Consider the following 20,753-nt stretch of genomic DNA (forward strand, 5'->3'; position numbering starts at 1 on the left):
CGCCCCCAGCCCGCCTCCACCCCCCTCCACTTCCACCCCAGAGGAGGAGCGGGCGAGGCTGCCACGCCGCTGCCGCCTCTTCTCCACTCGCCATGCCGCTGCCGCCTCTTCTCCGCTCACCGTGGCTGCTTCTCTGAGATGGGCTCAGGCTGAGCCCATCTTGGAGGAGCAGCCACGGTGAGCGGAGAAGAGGCGGCAGCTGCAGGGTGGCTCGCCACGCTCCCTGGCACCGTTTCCCCCCCTCCCCCCTAGCTCCACCCCAGTGTCTCCTGGCTCCACCCCGAAAGTCTCCTGGCTCCACCCCCAAAGTCCCCAGATATTTCTAGGGTTGGACTTGGCAACCCTACTTAATGGGATGTTGTAAATTCCTGAACAAATGTTGAGTAATATACCTTGTTAGGACCAATCATAATATTACAAAATAATGTGCACATTTCCACATTGTCCAGAACTCTTCATCAGTCTGGATATTAAAAAGAAAAGAGAGACAGAGGGGGAAAAGATGTTTGGAGCCACGTTGTTAAGGCCTGTACTGCATCTCATGGATGTAAACTAAACTAAATTAGCTGTTACTGGGTAAAGCTGGTTTCCCTTCACCTTTTGGAAAGAAGAAGGGAAAATGCCATTCTCCATTTTGCAGCATATAAAATCCAGCATTTAATAAAATGAGCAACAGTGTTGTTTATATCCGTGTTCTTGTATTAGTAAATATTCAACACTAAGTCAATGCAGTATTAAGAGAGGTATAAGCAGTATGTTTCTCCTCTTCTTGAAATGAACTGATATGTGATCTTTAGTATCCCTGCTACTGAAAAGCAAGGTGGCCCTCATTGTCCCATGGATATGTTTGAAAAATGAACAAAAGAAAATAAGTAAAAGGAAGCATAGCTCTGGCTGGGTCCAGACCGGCACTTTAAGCTGACAAAGGGATGGCTCCCAGACTAGGGTTGCCAATCCCAGGTGGGGGCAGGGGATCCCCCGGTTTGGAAGCCCTCCCTTCGCTTCAGGGTCATCAGAAAACGGGGGGACGGGAGGGAAATGTCTGCTGGGAACTCTGTTATTCCCTATGGAGATTTATTCCCATAGAAAATCATGGAGAATTGATCCGCGGGTATCTGGGGCTCTGTGGGGGCTGTTTTTTGAGGTAGAGACACCAAATTTTCAGTACAGCATCTAGTGCCTCTCCCCAAAGTATCCCCCAAGTTTCAAAAAGATTGGACCAGGGGGTCCAATTCTATGAGCCCCAAAAGAAGGTGCACCTATCCATTATTTCCTGTGGAAGGAAGGCATTGAAAAGGTGCCGTCCCTTTAAATGTGATGGCCAGAACTGCCTTTGGAGTTCAATTATGCTTGTCACAGCCTTGATCTTGGCTCCACCCCAATGTCTCCTGGCTCCACCCCCAGAGTCCCCAGATATTTCTTGAATTGGACTTGGCAACTCTAGATTCCAGAAAGGAATAATGTGAGACCTTGCATCCTCTGTATACCAAGATGGATCTTGGTAGAGGTACCCCAAAATAAAATTATATATAGAAAGAAGATAGTGATGGTATGCAGTTTTATTGTATACAAAATAATATTTAAAATAAAAATGTAAAGGGCCTGTTCTAAACATGTGAGAACTGAAACACACACACACACAAACCAGCAAAAGGGTGCACATATGAAAGGTAGAAGAGAGGAAATTGTAAAGTTTTAGGAAGGGCCGTACAACCTTAAATTCAGCTTTTGAGGTCTGGTGGAAGTCCAAGGAACAGAGCATTAAGGTGGAAAAAACTTAGTCCATGAAACAGTAGCCAGGGGTATTCAGGTTAGGCTTGCCATGTCCAATTCAAGAAACATCTGGGGACTTTGGGGGTGGAGCCAGGAGAATTTGGGGTGCACCCAGGAGACATTGGGGGTGGAACCAGGAGCAAGGGTGTAACAAGCATAATTGAATTCTAGAGGGAGTTCGGGACATCACATTTAAAGGGACTGCATATATTTTAAATGCCTTCCCTCCATTGGAAATAATGAAGGATAGGGGCACCTTCTTTGGGAACTCCTAGAATTGAACCCCGTGGTCCAATCCTTTTGAAACTTGGAGGGTATTTTGGGGAGAGGTGCTTGATGCTATGCTGCAAATTTGGTGCCTCTACTTCAAAAAACAGCTCCCCCAAGCCCCAGATACCCATGGATAAATTCTCCATTATACCTTATGGGAATCGGTCTACATAGGGGAAATGGAGTGTCCAGCAGACATCCCCCCCGTATTTCTGATTACCCTGAAGTGGGGGGAAGGCCTCCAAACCAGGGGATCCCCTGCCCTCACCTGGGGATTGACAACCCTAGTTCAGGGAACCAGGCACACTTTCCACTGAATTGGGTTGATCTTTTTATGAGGAAGAGTTCCATAGGTATGTGTAGGAACTCACTTTCCCAGGATCATCAGGACCGAATCTACATGTTTTTTGAATGCCCCCTTGTGGGCCGTTCTATCTTATGGGCCCATGGAATAGAATGGACATCATACCCAATTTGGGGGGGGCCCTGTGGTGGTGCCTGGGGCAAGTGCCCCCTCTGCTCTCCTTCTAGATCTGGCCCTGAGAATCATGGTTGGTTCAAGATATGAAGCTTGAATTTGAATGGACAGTTTGTAGGTAACTGCTGTCAATATCTGGCAGGAAGATTAGTAGGTAAACACGTGACATTCCAAGGTGGGCGATCTCTAGGTGATTTTAGCATACTGAAAAAGAACCAGCTGTGAATGATGGAGTTAAATGTCTTCTTGATGGCCCATCCTGGGTGGATCAGATGTTAAGCTGCCTTTATCAATAGCTGGAATGGATTAATGATACTTAAGGGTTGCTCAGCTGTCTATAGCTGGAAATGTCACATTGTCTTGATGAAATATCCCTTGATTATATTAGGCATACTTTGGAGCTGGGCAGACCCTTCCAGGTCCTTAGCACTGAAGGGTGTTTGTTGTTGTTCTTGAGAATGAGGAGGAGATTGCATTTAATCATTTTCTAATTCCAGCACACCCTTCCTCTTCTTTCTTCAGATTTCCAGTGTCTAGGCTGAATCCAGGTGCCTTTATGAGACTCCCTACATTTCAGACCCCCTGCCACTTAGACTCTAAAAGGGGCTGCCAATTAAACAAACTAAGTTCAAAATAAAGGAGACTTTTCTATCCAAGGCCCTTTCTTCACACACAATTTACTTGATTTTCACTGAAGTCAAGTCGATTGAGGTTTATTTCGAACTCTGTGCCTGCACTTTGCACCTTTTTCTCTCTATACAATTTCTATCGGGTACGAGGAGTATATATAATGCATACAAATGAGAAAACTGGGATAGTGTTGTAAGGTTAGTCTCTCCTGATTTGTCAGTATCTCACTGAGCATGTCTTTTAAAATAGGAGTCTTCCAGCTAAATTTTCTGTGGGGCTGCCATTAGCATCCCCCCCTCCTTTTGTTGTTGTTCAGTTGCACAGTCAAGTCCGACTCTTTGCGACCCCATGGACAAAGTCACGCCAGGCCCTCCTGTCTTCTACCATCCTCTGAAGTCTGCTCAAATTTGTTAGTTACATCAGTAACGCTGTCCATCCACCTCATCTTTGCCGTCCCCTTCTTCTTTTGCCTTATGTCTTTCCCAGCATCAGGATCTTCTCCATTGAGTGCTCCCTTCTCATTTGGTGGCCAAAGTATTTGAGCTTCAGCTCCAGCATCTGACTTTCCAGGGAACAGTCTGGGTTGATTTCCCTTAGGACTGACTGATTTGATCTTTTTGCAGTCCAAGGAATTCTAAAGATTCTTCTCCCCTCCTTTATCAGTAGTCAAAGAGTTTAATACCAATCCATGATTGTTGGAGGGGGAAAAATCATTGTTAGGAAGTGCTTTTTAAAAGTATAGTGAGTAGAGATGCCAAACCCTTGGCCAGAGAGGCAGCTTGGTGGAGGTGGTTCACAAGGGAGGGAGGTGGAGATGTCAATGCTTTGCAGCCTGAGCTCTCCCCCCCCATGTTTTTTGGAAAGCAGATGACAAAAGGGGAAAACCAGATGTTGGGATGGACCAGACTTTAAAAAACAAACCAGGCTGCTGCTGTCCCAGAGCAGGTTCCACAGCATTATCCACACATTCAAAATGTTTGTGGTCAGAGTCAATTTAAAGGAAAATTTCCCCCCTCCCCCCCAAAACCCCCCACAAAATTGCCCAAATGGGGAATCAAACCAACAACTTTGCAGTGACTAGCACTGCATCTTAACCAGCTGAGCTAACTGGCCATTCTTGCAAATGAGGCAGACAAAGGCAATTATTTTCCTCATCTCTTATTTCAAAAGGCATGCCTAATGCAAAACTGACCAGTAAGGAGAAACCAACTGGCCTTTAAGGGAAGGGGGGAGGAAAAGTCTGAGAAAATGTGTATGCTTTTAAATTACCTTTGGCTTGGAAGTGAACTAAAGATCTACATCATCACAAAAGGACTCTTAGAAGACCTGGGGGGTAAGCAGTCTGAAAGTGGGCTCAGATTTTATGGGGGAGAATCAATGTAGAAAGAAAAACAAAGCATTATTGGAATGTGCAGGGGAATGCAGAATGGTGATGCACAGAGAAAGTGAGGGAAATGGAATGGCAGTAAGGGCCCAAGAGGGGCTTGACTGAAGACAGAGATGGGGTCCTCACAACGTTGGGTTCCAGGGCGGTATCTCACCAGTGTCTTTAAGTGGCAATCATAGGAGGATTATTTTCTTTTATTTTGGGACTGCGATCCATCAAACAATGTAATCTATGATAGAAACTCTTTGTTTTAAATGTCCAGGAAGGAATAGGGACTGGCTCATAAATGGGGGGACCTTGCCAAACTGAATGTATTATTTTTCAAATGGGAGGCACAACATAAAACTAAATCAGTATTTTGCTGCCAGGAGGTCTCAAATTGATGATGTTTTGAAGGCTAAAAATCTCAGACTAGAAAAGTTTAATTTCAATATTATAGAAAGTTTGCCAATCCATGCAATTTATATATATTTATATATATGTATATAAAATGGGATTTAAATTTACAACCGTTAACTCATGTAATTGCTGATTGCTGGATAACATTAAATTCCATTCTTTTGGAATTTACTGAAAACTGAGTAAGATACTACCATGGCAGCATGGCAGGAGAGCTAACATAATTCTGCCAACCTGTAAGTTCTACAATTATATTGCAGTTAAATTCAAACCAATGTTTCAAGATATCTGTCTCCTTGTGCTTTAGGGAACAGCCTTGGACAACTGGAAGATGAAAGCTCCTATTCCTCACTTAATCCTTTTGTATGCTACTCTCGTTCAGAGTCTGAAGGTTGTGACCAAACGGGGTTCAGGTAAAATGATTTTTTTCTGGTTTTTCCTATTAGTCATGAAAATGCAGTTTCCAGTTTCTACAGAAAGCATGATTTTGGATCCAAAAATATGTTGTAAGAACTTGTGGTATTTCTTTCTGGACAGAGATGTTTAAAAAAAATTCTATCATGAATGGGCTGTTCCTGTTGTTTATATAGGCACTTACAACTATGATTCTATAGAGGTACATAGTGTCCATATTAGTGAAGAGAAGTGTGACTGGGATTTCTGGTGTTTTAATGTGTTGGCAAGGGGGGAAAGGTAGTTAGGAGTTATGGTTGTGATGCAAAAATAGTATTATAACAAGTTGCACTGAATTGTTGTATTCCTGAATTTTCAAGGAGTGAAGTAGGTTTTTGAGAGATACAAAACCCCTTTAATAACCTCCTGCATTTTGTTTCCTTTTTAATGCATCTGTTTACATTTTTGATGTGCCGCTGTTTCTGTGCCAATTTGGGGGTTTCTGCTCTTCTTTGGATTATCCTAGTAAATTCTGTATCATATACTGAACATGATGATGTTATGGTATCATGTCACCGATCAGAACAGGCTATAGAGGATGCCATCAGTGGCAAGCAAAATCTTGTTTTCATAATGCCTAAGCAATGGACTGTATTCCTCCTTCCCTTCATCATTGCACCTCCAGACGGAATAAAGAGGCAGACAACTGTAGTTGGGGAAACGGGCCACTTTATTAACATTAACATTAACGAGACAAGGTGAACAGAGAGGACGAGCCCTGGGGTCACCCCTGACCCTGCCAAGTCCTGCAAGGGCAAGACACCCAACCCCTGGTCCTAGCCATCCTCATGCGGCTGTGATCCAGGCGGCAGACCAAAAATGCCATCCCTGGCCTGGCCCCCCTCACCAGAAGGGGGCGGAAAGGGATGCATGAACCCGATCCGTATTCCAATGCATTGAGCCGTCAAGCCCATCTGCCTATCATACGGATCGCACGCACAAAACAGGTGCCAAGGCCTGGGTGTTCACCGGCAAGGTCTGAATGCCGGTGCAGTAAATTAAATTCTGCAAAGTGACCAAATTAGCTACCTAACCAAAACCACACCGCTGCTGGCAGTACAAGGTAGGCGAAAAACACACCACCCCAGGCCAATTAGGTGATGTGAAAAAATTCCTACCTGGCCCCTAATAAGGCGACCAGTAACAAACCTGTACTGCTGCAGGGCGGGCGGGCGGGCCAACGACTCCACGGAACTGCGTGGAGACGCCCGGGGCAGAGGCTACTTAAGCCTTTGCCCCCGCCCCCCAGTAAAGTCCCCGGATGCCCGGGAAGCTGCTCTCTCTCCTGTCGGGGCTGCAAAAGACGGCCCCATGGCGCGCAGCCGCGTTGCGGCGTGGCCGGAGTGGGGCCGAATTCTCACATTTTCACGATGAGGGGAAGGAGGAATATAGTCCATTGCTTAGGCCACACCACGATAGCTTCCTTTCTTAATATTCCCCTTTTGCAATGGCAGTTAAATTGCCTCCATGGCAAGACTTTTACTGGAGTTTATTTCTAGTCACATGGCTAATATTGGGAGAGTGAAGATACTGATAACTTAATACACCATGTCACTCACAGCTACTCAATATTGTCAGAGAGCATTGACATTGTTGCCTTGGTAATGGGGAAACATTCCCTCTTCATCCTAGTTATAGGGAAACATTCCCTCTTCATTTTGCAAAGAACTGTGAAAAAAAATTGAAAAATAATATTTCTGAAAAATGCCTCCCATTTTAGCTGAGCAATAGTTATAGACAGTGTACTATATGACAAGTGTATGTTAAGTTAAATGCTATAAAGCAGGTAATCGGGTTCCCTCCATGGTTGATTAGACAAGTGTTTGGTTTGAAGACTGTGTGCTTGAATTGTCATTGAGCTCCCAAAGGATAGTGCAGTGCTCTTTCTGATAGCAATTACAGCTGTTGATTCTTTTTCTTACCAAAGGTGTTCATGATGCTGATAACAATTTAATTTACTGGAGGCCACAGGAACTGGTATACTTAACCACATCCTTGTGACAGAAAAGTGTTGTCTTGGAATGGATTTCAGCTTTTCTTTGAGTTAATAATACAGAGTTGGATTAGGGTAATATTTGATTGCATTTCCATCTGTTGAATAACCTGCACTAAGAAGATGTTGCAAAATAACTTTAACTGCAAAATAATGTTCCAGTGCTAAACTTATTTTAGGTTATTATACAAAATATCTATGACATGCCTTATTTGTCTGATCAAACTCCCCAGCATCCCTGTGCAGACCATGTGAACAGTTTTTGATAAAATGGTATGTCTCATTTTCCTTAAGTTGTCTGTCTAAAGAGAAGATTTCTTTCTTTTCTTTTCTTTTTTTTTACAATTTCATTGTTTATATTATGGTGCCTTATTGTCTTTTTCCACTCTTGGATTTCTAATTCCCTCAGTTTCTGCTTCTTACTCAAAAAAAGTATTTAAATTTTGTAAAAGCTTTTGAAAGATCTTTTTGTGTCAAAAGTCATTTCTATCACTATTGTACAGTGTTTAACTTGTGAGAAAAATGAAGGAGAATATAAATTAGAAACTGATAATCATTCCAAACAATTAAATTAGTGGTCATTCTTACGGAAGCCAGAGAACTAGGAAAAAGAATTCCAAACCAGTTTCAGTTTCGGACTTTACTTCAGTGCTTTTTCAGTTCATGTGTTTTTGAAACCAGGTTCACCATCGCAATGATTTTGGATTTGCCTTTGCAGGGAATATAAGAAAGTTTTGCTAAATATGGATTTAAGTCATTAAGTTTTTTTAAAAAAATTGGGGACACAATTATATATATTCAGCTCAACCAGCCCTCCCATGCCAAGAGAGGCAGGCAGAAGCGGCCTTCCTGCAGAGCCAACTCTTTCAAGGTGCTATATGGGGCTCAGGTGGCCTTCCCCCTGTGCAGACCTTGTATGCCATCTCCCCTGGGTCACACAGGCCTCAGGAGAGATAGGTGCCACCTCCCCTGGGTTGTTTGGGTCTCAGAGTGGGTGCAGAGTCCCACAGACAACACACTGCCTCTCCTGGCTAGGCAGGCCTCCAACAGGGTGTGTTCTTCCTCACATGGTCGAGCCTGCTGCTGCCTCCAAGCATGGACCCTTGTCATCACTGGATGGACAAGCCTGGAGAAGGGCCTTGGGCCTACTAGGGGAAGCCCCTGTGACTTTTAAGCCAATCCATTTTTATAGGTAAAGACCTTCCACCAGGCTCTTAAAATATGGCTGTTAAATACTATTTATTTATTTATTAGATTTATATCTCACCCCACTTCTACAACGTGGGGCTTGAGATGCCTCACAACATTGTTTTTAAAAAACCATACACCTGAACCACAAAGTTCATCACTAAAACAGATTACAACTGTTAAGATCTTAACCTTCTCCCTGTACCTAGAAATATTCCAGAGAAAACATATCTGGCAGACCAATAGCTGCTGAAATAAAATGATTAGCCAAAGGCCTGCCAGGAACAATCTGCCTCCATTCCTGAGGACTGGAAGGTAACTAATGTCACCCCCATTCCAGGGTTCCAGAGGAGATCCAGGAAATTACAGGCCAGTCAGTCTAATGTCAATATCAGGGAAGTTAGAGGAAATCATTATTAAAAAGAGAATTAGTAAGCACATTGATGAACAAAAGCTGTTGAGGAAGACTCAGCATGGGTTCTGTAAGGGAAGATCTTGTCTCACTAACCTATTAGAGTTCTTTGAGGGAGTGAACAAACATGTGGACAAAGGGGACCCAATAGATATTGTGTATCTTGACTTCCAGAAAACTTTTGATAAAGTTCCTCATCAAAAGCTCCTAAGTAAGCTCAATAGGCATGATCCATTTTTGTGGATCAAAAATTGGCTACTTAATAGGAAACAGAGTGAGTATAAATTGGCAATTTTCACATTGGAAGGTGGTAAGCAGTGGGGTACCACAGGGCTCAGTACTGGGTCTGGTGCTTTTTAACTTGCTTATTAACAATTTGAAGTTGCGAGTAAGCAGGGAAGTGGCTAAGTTTGTCGATGATGCTAAATTGTTCAGGGTGGTGAGAACAAGGAAGGATTGTGAGACACTGCAAAGGGATCGGTCGAGGCTGGGCGAGTGGGTGTAAACATGGCAAAAGAGGTTCAACATGGTCAAGTGCAAAGCAATGCACATTGAGTACAAAAATCCTAACTATAAATACACGTTGATGAGGTCCGAGGTGGCAGAGACTGACCAAGAGAGAGATCTTGAAGTCTTGGTAGAAAACTCACTGAAAATGTTGAGAAAGTGTGGGACTGCAATAAAAAAGGCCAATGCTATGCTGGGAATTATTAGGAAGGGAATTAAAAACAAATCAGCAAGTATCATAATGCCCCCATAAATCAATGGTGCGGCCTCATTTGGAATACTGTGTTCAATTCTGGTCACCACACCTCAAATATATATATATATATATATATATATAGCATTGGAAACAGTGCAGAAAAGGGCAACTGGAATGATTAAAGCAGGGGTGTCAAACTCATTTGTTATGAGGGCCGGATCTGACATAAATGAGACCTTGTTGGGCTGGGCTGGGCCATGTCGGGCCGGGCCATGTGTATACTTATTTAAGATTAGGTAACAGAGATATAAACTTTTTAAAGGACACAAACATGATTAAAAATTTTTTTTTAAAAAAATAAAACCTTAAAACAAGCTTAAAACATTAGCACTTGCTGGTCTTAAAGGTGCTTTGTTTACATTTCTTGCATGGCATTCAGGGGACTGGGCAAAGGAAACTCTGGCTCTTTCCCTCCCTCCCCAGGGGACCAGGAGGGAGAGGAGCCTCAACGAATGGAAAAATCAAGGTTCAGCTCTTTAGCTCATATGCGATTGAGCAAGCCTGGCAAAGCAAGCTGAGATGCAGAAAGAAGCAAGAGAGAGAAAGAAGGAAGCAAACAAGAGCCAGTTGCTCAGGGGCCTGATAGAAGCCCTCCAGGGGTCTGATTTGGGCTCCGGGCTTCATGTTTAACACACCTGGATTAAAGGATTGGACCACTTGCCCTATGAAGAAAGGTTAATATGCTTAAGAACATAAGAGAAGCCATGTTAGATCAGGCCAATGGCCCATCCAGTCCAACACTCTGTGAAACACAGTGGCCAAAAAAAAAATTATATATAAATATATATACACATATACATACTGTGGCTAATAGCCACTGATGGACCTCTGCTCCATATTTTTATCTAACCCCCCTCTTGAAGGTGGCTATGCTTGTGGCCGCCACCACCTCCCGTGGCAGTGAATTCCACATGTTAATCACCCTTTGGGTGAAGAAGTACTTCCTTTTATCCGTTTTAACCTGTGTGCTCAGCAATTCCATCGAATGCCCACGAGTTCTTGTATTGTGAGAAAGGGAGAAAAGTACTTATTTCTCTACTTTTTCCATCCCATGCATTATCTTGTAAACCTCTATCATGTCACCCCTCAGTCGACGTTTCTCCAAGCTAAAGAGCCCCAAGCATTTCAACCTTTCTTCATAGGGAAAGCGTTCCAGCCCTTTAATCATTCTAGTTGCCCTTTTCTGGACTTTCTCCAATGCTATAATATCCTTTTTGAGCTGCGGCAACCAGAACTGCACACAGTACTCCAAATGAGACCTCACCATCGATTTATACAGGGGCATTATGATACTGGCTGATTTGTTTTCAATTCCCTTCCTAATAATTCCCAGCATGGCATTGGCCTTTTTTGTTGCAAACGCACACTGTCTTGACATTGGGGCTCTTTAGCCTGGAGAAATGTTGACTGAGGGGTGACATAATACAGATTTACAAGATAATGCATGGGATAGAAAAGGTAGAGAAAGAAGTACCCCCCCCCCCCTTCTCACAATACAAGAACTCGTGGGCATTCAATAAAATTGCTGAGCAGTCAGGTTAGAACAGATAAAAGGAAGTACTTCTTCACCCAAAGAGTGATAAACACATGGAATTCACTGCTGCAGGAGGAGCTATAAGCATAGACAGCTTCAAGAAGTGATTGGATAAACGTATGGAGCAGAAATCCATCAGCAGCTATTAGCCACAAGGTATAGATGGTACTCTCTGTTTGGGACAGTGATGCTCTGTATTCTTGGTGCTGGGAGGGGGCAACAGTGGGAGGGCTTCTAGTGTCCTGGCCCCACTGGTGGACCTCCTGATGACTAGGGTTGCCAAGTCCAATTCAAGAAATATCTGGGGACTTTGGGGGTGGAGCCAGGAGACTTTGGGGGTGGAGCCAGGAGACATTAGGGATGGAGCCAAGATCAAGGCTGTGACAAGCATAATTAAACACCTGGGGATTGGCAACCCAATCAGCAGTAGCACCTCCACGCTCAGGTGTACCGGCTTTGGGCGGGCCGTTGGAGACCCTGAACTCTTCCTACGTGCTTTTTTCACGCGTCGTCCTCTGGGGCACGGGAGAAGCGCAGCAACATGCACCATCCCCGTTCGCCCTCTGGCATTCCCAAGCCTCCCTCTCTCTCTCCCCTTTTGCAACTGGGGGGCGAGATCCAGCCCCACTGCCCCTTCCCTACTGGATGGGGGGGGTCTCTCTTACCTGCCGTCTCCTCCCAGCTCGCTCGCCTTCGCCCCCGCCCCGCATCAGCCGCCCCGCCGCCTGCAGCCATTTTCCGCTTCTCCCTCAGCTGTTCCCCGTGTGGGAACGAAGACAACTCACAGAAGCCCGGGTCCTGTTGCGGGGCATGGCGGGAAGCATAGCTCCCCGTCTGGAGCTCATCCCCACAAGCCAACGGGAGGCGAGCGGCCCAGAGAACTACAAGCCTGGAAAGCTGCCGCGCTAGGCATGCTGGGAGTTGTAGTTCTTTCTAAAGGTGGGGAGAGGAATCGCAGAGCGGGGAAGGGAAGGAAAGGAAGCGGAAAGGCTCAAGGCTGTTCCAAAAGGGGTGCCAGGCGGGGGTGGGTTGTTCTTCGCAAGGCCTCCCTGGCACTTTTTTTTTTTGTCATTGCGATTTGCAAAAGGCCGCTCTGCCTCCAAATGCCCCAAGAGCGAGTGGCACCAAAATGGCGCCATTCCCCCCCCCCGCTTCCGAATTTTGGGAGGGCGGGGGAGGAGGCTTCCATATCGGGGGTCCCCCGCCAGAGCGGGGGAGTTGGGAAGCCTACTGATGACACCTGGTTTTTTGGCCACTGTGTGACAGAATGTTGGGCTGGATGGGCCATTGGCCTGATCCAACATGGCTTCTCTTATGTTCTTAATCTGGTGGCATGTAGTAGAATATTTCACTTTGGTGCATTTTTAATGACCTGTTGGCATTGATAGTTTTATCTTGATTTTTTTTTTGTTCTTTGAAATTGCTTCTCCCCCCCCCCCCCCGCCCCGGTGGCAGTGTTGTAAGATTTTGAATTGTCTTAAACAATTGTTCTGGGCACGAACTTGCAGACGCAATCTTGGCTGCAAAGCAGGTCTTCTTTGTGACTGCCATCTCATAGGACCTCATAAACTCTCTATAAGATGTTCTAGTCGCTTTGTCTCAAGCACGCCTCTCTAACCATCTGAGCCCTCATTTCAGCTGCCGTAATTCCGGGGTATACCACGGAGCCAGTTTAACATGAGGGCGCAGAGGGTGCTGAGGAGTGATCTCATCGATGGCTCTGGAGAGCTGACCCTGCCAAGACTCCACCAGGTCATCGAGAGAATCGCCAGGGGGCCAGGGATCCCATAGAGCCATTTGGAACAACTCAGGGTCCATCAGGCTCCATTGGCAAGCCAAAATAAGTTCACCGCCTAAACGGGCTTGGGGTGGAACATCCACTCGAGCCTTAAGGGCGAAGTGGTCCGACCATGGCACTGCCTCAGCGGTAATATTGTCCACCAAAACCCCAGCCGCAAAGACCAAATCTAACATGTACATAAAATGGAAGTAATATGTTTGCTGTAGCCTTCTCCAGTAAGTACCATAGCCTGTGTATTTTTGAACCTGTTGAAACATCATATTAAAAGGCAATCCCATCAACAATATGTGTCACATCAGCTTGAGTTGCAGCCTGTGTCTGCTGAGTCTGTTAGCTCTATCTTGGACAAAGAGCTGCCTGTCAGTTTTCAGCCATTAATAGAACAAGAGAACTACCAGCAGATCAATACAAACACCTGCAGCTGGCACAGAACCACAAGAAATTATGCTAGAAGATCAAATGACTACAGCTGCAACTGAGCCAATGCCCAAGACCTCAGAAGCAATTTGCCAGATAGCAAAAGATCATCTCAGCTCTCCCGACTCCTCCAGGCAATCCCGAGCTAAAAGGCATAGGGAGCTTCAGGCTGGGGAAGGAGTGAACAGCTTATGGCCCTTCAGCAGCTGTCAAGTGAGAGTGATTGTGGAGTGGATGCTGAGTAAATTGGTCAGACAGCTAGCTCATTAGTGTTGGCTATAATAGCAGCCAGGAGAGGTAGGAAGCCTGTGGATGCAACTAGTGTATTTGGTACTGAGCCAGCCGCTCTGATACTACTGCACATTGACTACCATGACCCTGGACTGGATTGAACCTCCAGCTCTTTTGGACTTCTGACCCTGGACTTGTGTTGACTTGGCTATTTGATTCTGACTATTAGACTGGACTGGACTCCCAATTCTCTGGCATTCTGACCTTGGAATGAATTCTTGATACCAGCTACTACCTTGCTTTCCTTGACACATCACCTGGTGCATTGGGAGGACCAATAAAAACTGTATTTTATCAAAGCATATGGAGCTGTGCCAGGTCTAGCTTATCTAGTAAAGGCTGCAGCTGATAAACCAATCTAAGCCAGTGTAATGAACCATCTAAGATCACATCCAAACTGTGACTTTGGTCCTTTAGAGGAAATATAACACATTAATTGGAAGTTTTAACTCCAAAATCCCTGAGCTCCTTCCCCAAGAACTTCCGAACCCAGAGTCTTAACAACCCTTCTTCTCTAGGGAACTTTTAAATGTGGTGATTTGCATTTTGTTGGGTTTATTTGGTGTTTATTGTTTTGTATTGTTATACACCACAAATACAATTTGGTCATTTAATGCAAAGGTGATTAATAAATAAAAATAAGTAAATAGATATGGACTCATGAGTGCTGTCATAAACCTCTATATTTCAGTTCTCCTCAGAATCATGAAGGGAAAATAAACTCTGTCAAAATACATGGAAGGTGAGGCTCAGCGGTTTTATTCTGCTAATATAAAAACAGTTCAACATTGGCTTCCAGTTTGGTCCTAAATTTGGTACCCGTGCTATGTAAGCTGACAAATTAATATAAAAGTTGTTTACTCAGTACTTGATTTCTGCACCTGGCGATTAATTGAGATTTCTACGAAAGATCAGACAGGAATATAATGAAAAATGTAGGGCAATGTGATGTTTCAGTGTTTTTTGTTTTTTTCACCCTGTGTAATAAAAATGAAGTTCCTTTCAGTAATTCAAAGCACACACTTTTGTTTATGCAAAGGCACAAAGCTCTGCTTTCTACTTCTCTGTTGGCATAATGGGCTCCCTTTGATAAGATGAAAAAAAAAATAGACACATGTCTGTAGATTGTTCAATAGTCATCCTGATTGTATGTTTATAACAGATTTGAGACTTGCTCCCTTCCTTCCAATTCTGTTGCCTAAAACATAAAGGTATTTGGGAAGCAATGGAGAGAAATTGTAGAAACTGCAACAAATCCATAGGTTAAAATAAATGTTTAAGTCTCTATAATACTTCCTGAATCAGCATATATGTGCGGTTTTAGACATACAGGCAACGTCTGTACACATAGTTCAGTTAGTTCATATAAAGACAAGATTGAAAAGAATGTGTAAACTGATGCCTTCATTTAAATAAAAACAACTGTCCTCATGTGTAAGTGTTCCCAGTGTGCCCAAAACAATCCAGCCTAAGACAATTTCCCACATTAGTACAATCAGGAATATCTGTCTTTTCCACCCTCTGTTCTTACCTGTTGTGTTTTATGTAAGGGCCCCAATTTGCATTTGTTGAATGAGGAATTTATCATTTAAGTTCAAAAAGAAGTTCTGCTGAATTAGGTGGCTTTTATGTAGAACAGTGCTCAGAACTGTTTGTGAAAGCATAAGCATTGTGTTTTACTACCAGTTGTTTTTTTTAATGGTAACTTCTAAAGCCCTACAAAGATGTATCAAAATGTTTCTTGGTTTTGCTGCTGAACAGTTTTTGCCCCTTGCCTCCTAGAAATTTCTGCTCATTTTTCACTTATTTTGTAAACTTCAATAGGTAGGTGGAATTTCATGATATTGTGAACATTTCCGTGGAAGAGCTATATTTAAAGCTACAGCTGCTGCACTGAAAGTGGCTTTAAACACTCATGGTGTTTAAAATGTTAAATTGAGGTTTCTGGAGACTGCTGCAGTTCCTGCACACCAGAGCAATCACTTTTAAAATATAGAACAGTATGACTCAGAAGACATGACGTTGGATCCAAAGCTTCAGTTATGCTAATGCTAGGTTTTCTGCTGGTACAAGCAGCCTGATATTGGAGGAAGTTTCCATGCTAATGGAACAACATGGGTTGGATCCAGGGCCTAGTATCTGGAGTTCTGAGAAGTATACTGTCACTGGCATCCCTCCATTAGATAAAGACACAAGAGACAAAATATAGGTTTAGTTATAGCAGAAGTGTTGAACTCATTTGTTACAAGGACCAGATCTGACATAAATGTCACTGTGTTGGGCTGGGCCATGCATGCCATAAAAGTGTAACACAAGGTTCTGGAAACATAAACTATTAGGTGATTTTAGATGTCAAATGGCAATAGCAGGTGAATGACAATAGCAGGCTTGATTGGATTAGGTGTGATATCAGAGGGGAGTAAGCATGAAGATGCCAGCATTGGTAATAAGACAGGAAACCTAGGTCTTAGTTCCATTCAGGAGGATTCAATTCAGGAGGATGCAAAGAATAAATGGGCATAAGTTTGTCATTAGAAACCACAACATTCAGTTGCTGACCTAAGAGTAGCAATGCTCTTACAAAGGAATTTCAAAGGGAGATTAGAGAGACTGCTGAATTACAATTGATAAGGAAGCTCAAGACAATGCATCCTCCTGGTCTAAACTGAGAGCTAGTTTTCTGCTAGCTGCATGTTTGACATCCCTGGGTTATATCCTTAATCGGTCAAAGACCATACCTCTTCATTCTATTCTCATTTCTAAACAACATGAGTGTAACGTACTCGAAGCGGAGACGAGAGTAGGGCAACATAGTTTATTAGGAGCACGTTGCAAGAGAGAGAGCACGCGGGCCGGGCCCCGCTTATATACAATTCCCGGTACAGCCTACTGGGTCGGTCAGGCCAATCCTGACCTGTTGAACTACCCGCCGCGACTGTTGATTGGCGGGTGATTCCGCGCCCTGCGCTGGAGGCTTCTGGGACAGCCCAGTTGCCTCTGCGCGGGGCGCATGTTGTTACTGATACACTACAATGAGCCAGCCCTCATTTCCTGATCCCCCAAATTTCCTACTTGTCCTGAAGAGACTGGCTAATTTCATGATAATTTACAAAAGGATGGGCAGGTAAACTGCACATGGCATTGTCTGCATGGCAAAACTGAAACTTCCCATTGGCTGAATAAGTACCATCCTGGTTGAATAAGTATCATCCTATGTCTTTTTTGAGCTAGGAAGAGACTGGGACAATAAGATTAATAATCTTAATCATGAATCCATTTATATTTGTTCAGCAAAGAAAGACTGTAAAAGACACTATATTATCTATTTTGTTCTCTGGATTACCTGCTTTCACCTCCATTACATGATGCCAGGTTCCTCAAAATTGTTGTTTGAATAGTGCATCCTTTTCTGATATTCCATATATTTTGAGTTCTTCCCAGAGTTCTCAAATATTCATTAAAGCTTAATGTTGCATAACTCAAACACTGTTTAATAGAGCAGTGGTATTTAAAACAGCACAGATATTTCATTTAATAGAAATCAGCACTGGAGACTCCTGTACCAGAAACTTCTAGCCTTGTCATTCATGGTCTGATCTAGTTAGAGTTTTGGAGATTAATCTAAGCACAAGATATATGGATTTGTTCGTTCCCACACATACACTATAGAAAGGGGATAAGGGGAAAAAAAAAAAACGTTCCAGCATAGATTGCGAACTGTTGCCTACTAAAATGAGAAGCTGTTGCCAATTTTACCTGTTTTCTCAGTAGGACCTTCAGAAGGTTTTGCTATGAAGAATGAAGCTGTCACTGTAGAACATAGTAGGAGAGATGTTCTTGCAGATATGTGTGTCCAATACCATTATGGGCTTTGGAGATGATGTTTAGAATCATTAATTGAGTGCAGTAAATAATCAGTAACCAAAGGAGTGTCTGATTTGTGGTAGTGGTATTCAGATTCTGCTTAGCACCTGATAGCTGCTGGGAAACTGCACCAACTGGAATTTCCAAGTTGTCTTTAAGAGCAGACCTATGTGGAATGCATGACAGGAGCCTAGCCTCTAAGTGACCATGGATGGATCCATGTGGACAGATCAGCCAAAGCAAGATAGAGCACCATCTTCAGAGCTAAGTGGGGTTGAGTAGAATGTGTGTGTGTGTTTTGCAGCTGCATCTGCTTGCTTTTGTAGCCATAAAGATAGATCCAGAATTACTAGTAGTAGGATTGTGAAGAGACAGCATAGAAATATCCTAAATACATAAATTACCCTCTTACCCAAGTTAGACAATTAGATCCCATTAATAGTGTGGAGCCCCATGTCCTTCAGGGCCTCAGCCTTCATAATCAACATTGCCTCTATCAGGACAGGATACAGTTTCAGTTTGTTGACTGCAGCATAGAATCTAGGGTTGCCAAGTCCAATTCAAGAAATATCTGGGGTCTTTGGGGGTGGAGCCAGGAGACTTTGGGGGTGGAGCCAGGAACAAGGGTGTGACAAACATCATTGAACTCCAAAGGGAGTTCTGGCCATCACATTTAAAGGGACTGCACACCTTTTTAAATGCCTTCCTTCCATAGGAAATAATGAAGGCTAGGGGCACCTTCTTTTGGGGCTCATAGAATTGGACCCCTTGGCCCAATCTTTTTGAAACCTGGGGGGTATTTTGCAGAGAGGCACTAGATGCTATACTGAAAATTTGGTGCCTCTATCTCAAAAAACAGCCCCCCCCAGAGCCCCTGATACCCGCAGATCAATTCCCCATCATTCCCTATGGGAATCGTTCATGGAGGTGCATGATAGCTGTGGAGGAGGGGCTTCCCCCATCAGCCAGCTGGCTGGGGGAGGGGGGAAGCCTGTAAAACCGGGGGATCCCCCTCTGGGATCTGGGGATTGGGAAGCCTAATAGAATCATAGAGTTGGAAGGGGCCTCCAGTGTCATCTAGTCCAATCCGCCCTGAGCCACTTCGGTGGGAAGGGCGGGATATAAATCGAAATATAAATAAATAAATAAATCCCTGCATAATGCAGGGAACTCACAAATACCCTCCCCCCACACACACATGCATCCCCAGTGACCCCTGGTCCATGCTCAAAAGATGCCAAAAACTTTCAGGATACCTTGCCAAACTGGCAAGGAGAAAAATTGCTTACTGACATCAAAGTTTCATGTGGGAGGAGAATGAAATGCACTACCCCACTGTTGACTTTCACAGTGACATTGAATGTACAAATTTGTGAACTAGCTATATGGCCATTTTTTCACAATATAGTTTAAATTGTCCTTGTTTGTTTACCTGTTTTAAATGTATTGCAATCCTCTATTTTGGGATATGGGTTTGATATTTCTTTTGAATTTTCTCCACATGGGCATCATAAGTAATATCATATTTATCAGCAGCCTTTGATGCTGACCACTAATGATACTGATACTAATGTCCGTTGGTAGGATGAGTAAGGTGGGTTCACAGTAGGAGAGGCCCTGGGAAACCTAGGGAGTAAATTGGAAAAGGGAAGGTTTTTTTCATCTTACAGGCAAGGTTCCTTTTAGTGTGAGCACGTGAGCAAATGCGCACAGATTTTTCAGTCTAAACACACAGATGCTTCCTCTAGGCTAGTTTTACATCAGAGGTGGCCAAACTATGGCTCGAGAGTCACATGTGGCTCTTTCTTTCACACATATTGTGTGACTCTCAAAGCCCCCATTGACAGACAAGGGCAGGAGTCAGAGGGGTGCTACTGTTGGAGAACAGCTACCATCAGTGCAGGATTTATCATGTGGTGTTTCCCCATGCTTTTAAATCTCTATTTAAAGTCCTTAGGAGAAATCATTTGTAGGTTGTCATTATGCTGATGACACTCAGGTCTATATTTCTTTAACCGGATCCCCACCAATGCTGTAGAGGTTATGAGCTATCACCTGACTGTCGTGGTTAATTGACTAAGGGTGAACAAGCTGCAACTGAATCCTGCCAACACATAGATGATGCTTGTTTGGAAGTCTGAAGTCTTTAAGGGATTTGAGCTTTCCACAGTTTAAGGGGTTTGGTTAAGAGTTTAGAGATTATAACTGGACCTAGCATTATTGCTGGAGAATCAAGCTAGTGCTGCCGTCATCATTTAGCTTGAAGATGGCTCCTTACTTTGACTTTGCCTATCTGGCCACATAGATCCAGATCATGGTAGCTAGACTAATATATCACTCTCTACATGGGTCTATGCATAAAGACAACTCAGAAATTCCCATTAGTACAAAACATTGCAGGTTGATTATTAATAGGAGCCAGGTGAAATATGCATTTTATGAGTATTGTACAGTAACTCTTTTGGTTACCAGTAAATTACTGAGTTCCATTCAATGTGCTGATTATAATTTTTAAAGGTTTTAATGACCTTGTGTGTGTGTGTATGGGCTGTCACTCTGGCAGCTTCATATACTTGAACAAAGCCTTCTGAAGATCCAACCCTGCAAGCTAGGGGAAATAATGGCCCATTTCTTTCTTGTGGACCCCACCTTGTGGCATGACCTGCCTGAGGAAGTCAGAAAAACACCATATTGCTATCATTCTGTTGAATGTGTTAAACAGAAATGTTCAAGAAGGCATTTTTATCAAGGAAATAGGATAGTAGTATATTGGATCAGGAGGGTGTCTTTATAATAATAGTGTATTGCACTGTTTGTTGTATCTTATTTATTTATTTTATCAGAGTTATATCCTGCCCTCCCCTAATGGGCTGAGGGCAGTTTTTGCTATGTTGCTTCTGCTATGTTGACTTCCGCTTTCATATTCTATACTTTGCATTGTTTATGGTATGTCATATTTTCAGCTTCCTCCCCTCTATGCATTGTATTCTAATTTTTGTAATCCTAGGCCTGTGGTATCGATTGTTGCATGCCATATGTTTTTGGATTGAATTATTTCTATATTTTGTCATCATCCATGAGACTTAGTAAGAAAGGTGGG

General features: G+C 43.5%; 1 protein-coding gene across 1 annotated transcript in view; it reads left to right on the forward strand.

Annotated features, from left to right (window-relative positions):
* Positions 1-20,753, forward strand: part of IL1RAPL1 (interleukin 1 receptor accessory protein like 1) — a 1,501,437-nt gene that overhangs the window by 213,433 nt on the left and 1,267,251 nt on the right. The window contains exon 3 of the mRNA XM_060234094.1: positions 5,245-5,350. Coding sequence (XP_060090077.1) covers positions 5,269-5,350 — 82 coding nt within the window. The 5' untranslated portion in view covers positions 5,245-5,268. The remainder of the gene's footprint in view (positions 1-5,244; positions 5,351-20,753) is intronic.

This window comes from Heteronotia binoei, chromosome 3 (assembly GCF_032191835.1).
Source record: "Heteronotia binoei isolate CCM8104 ecotype False Entrance Well chromosome 3, APGP_CSIRO_Hbin_v1, whole genome shotgun sequence".
NCBI lineage: Eukaryota > Metazoa > Chordata > Lepidosauria > Squamata > Gekkonidae > Heteronotia > Heteronotia binoei.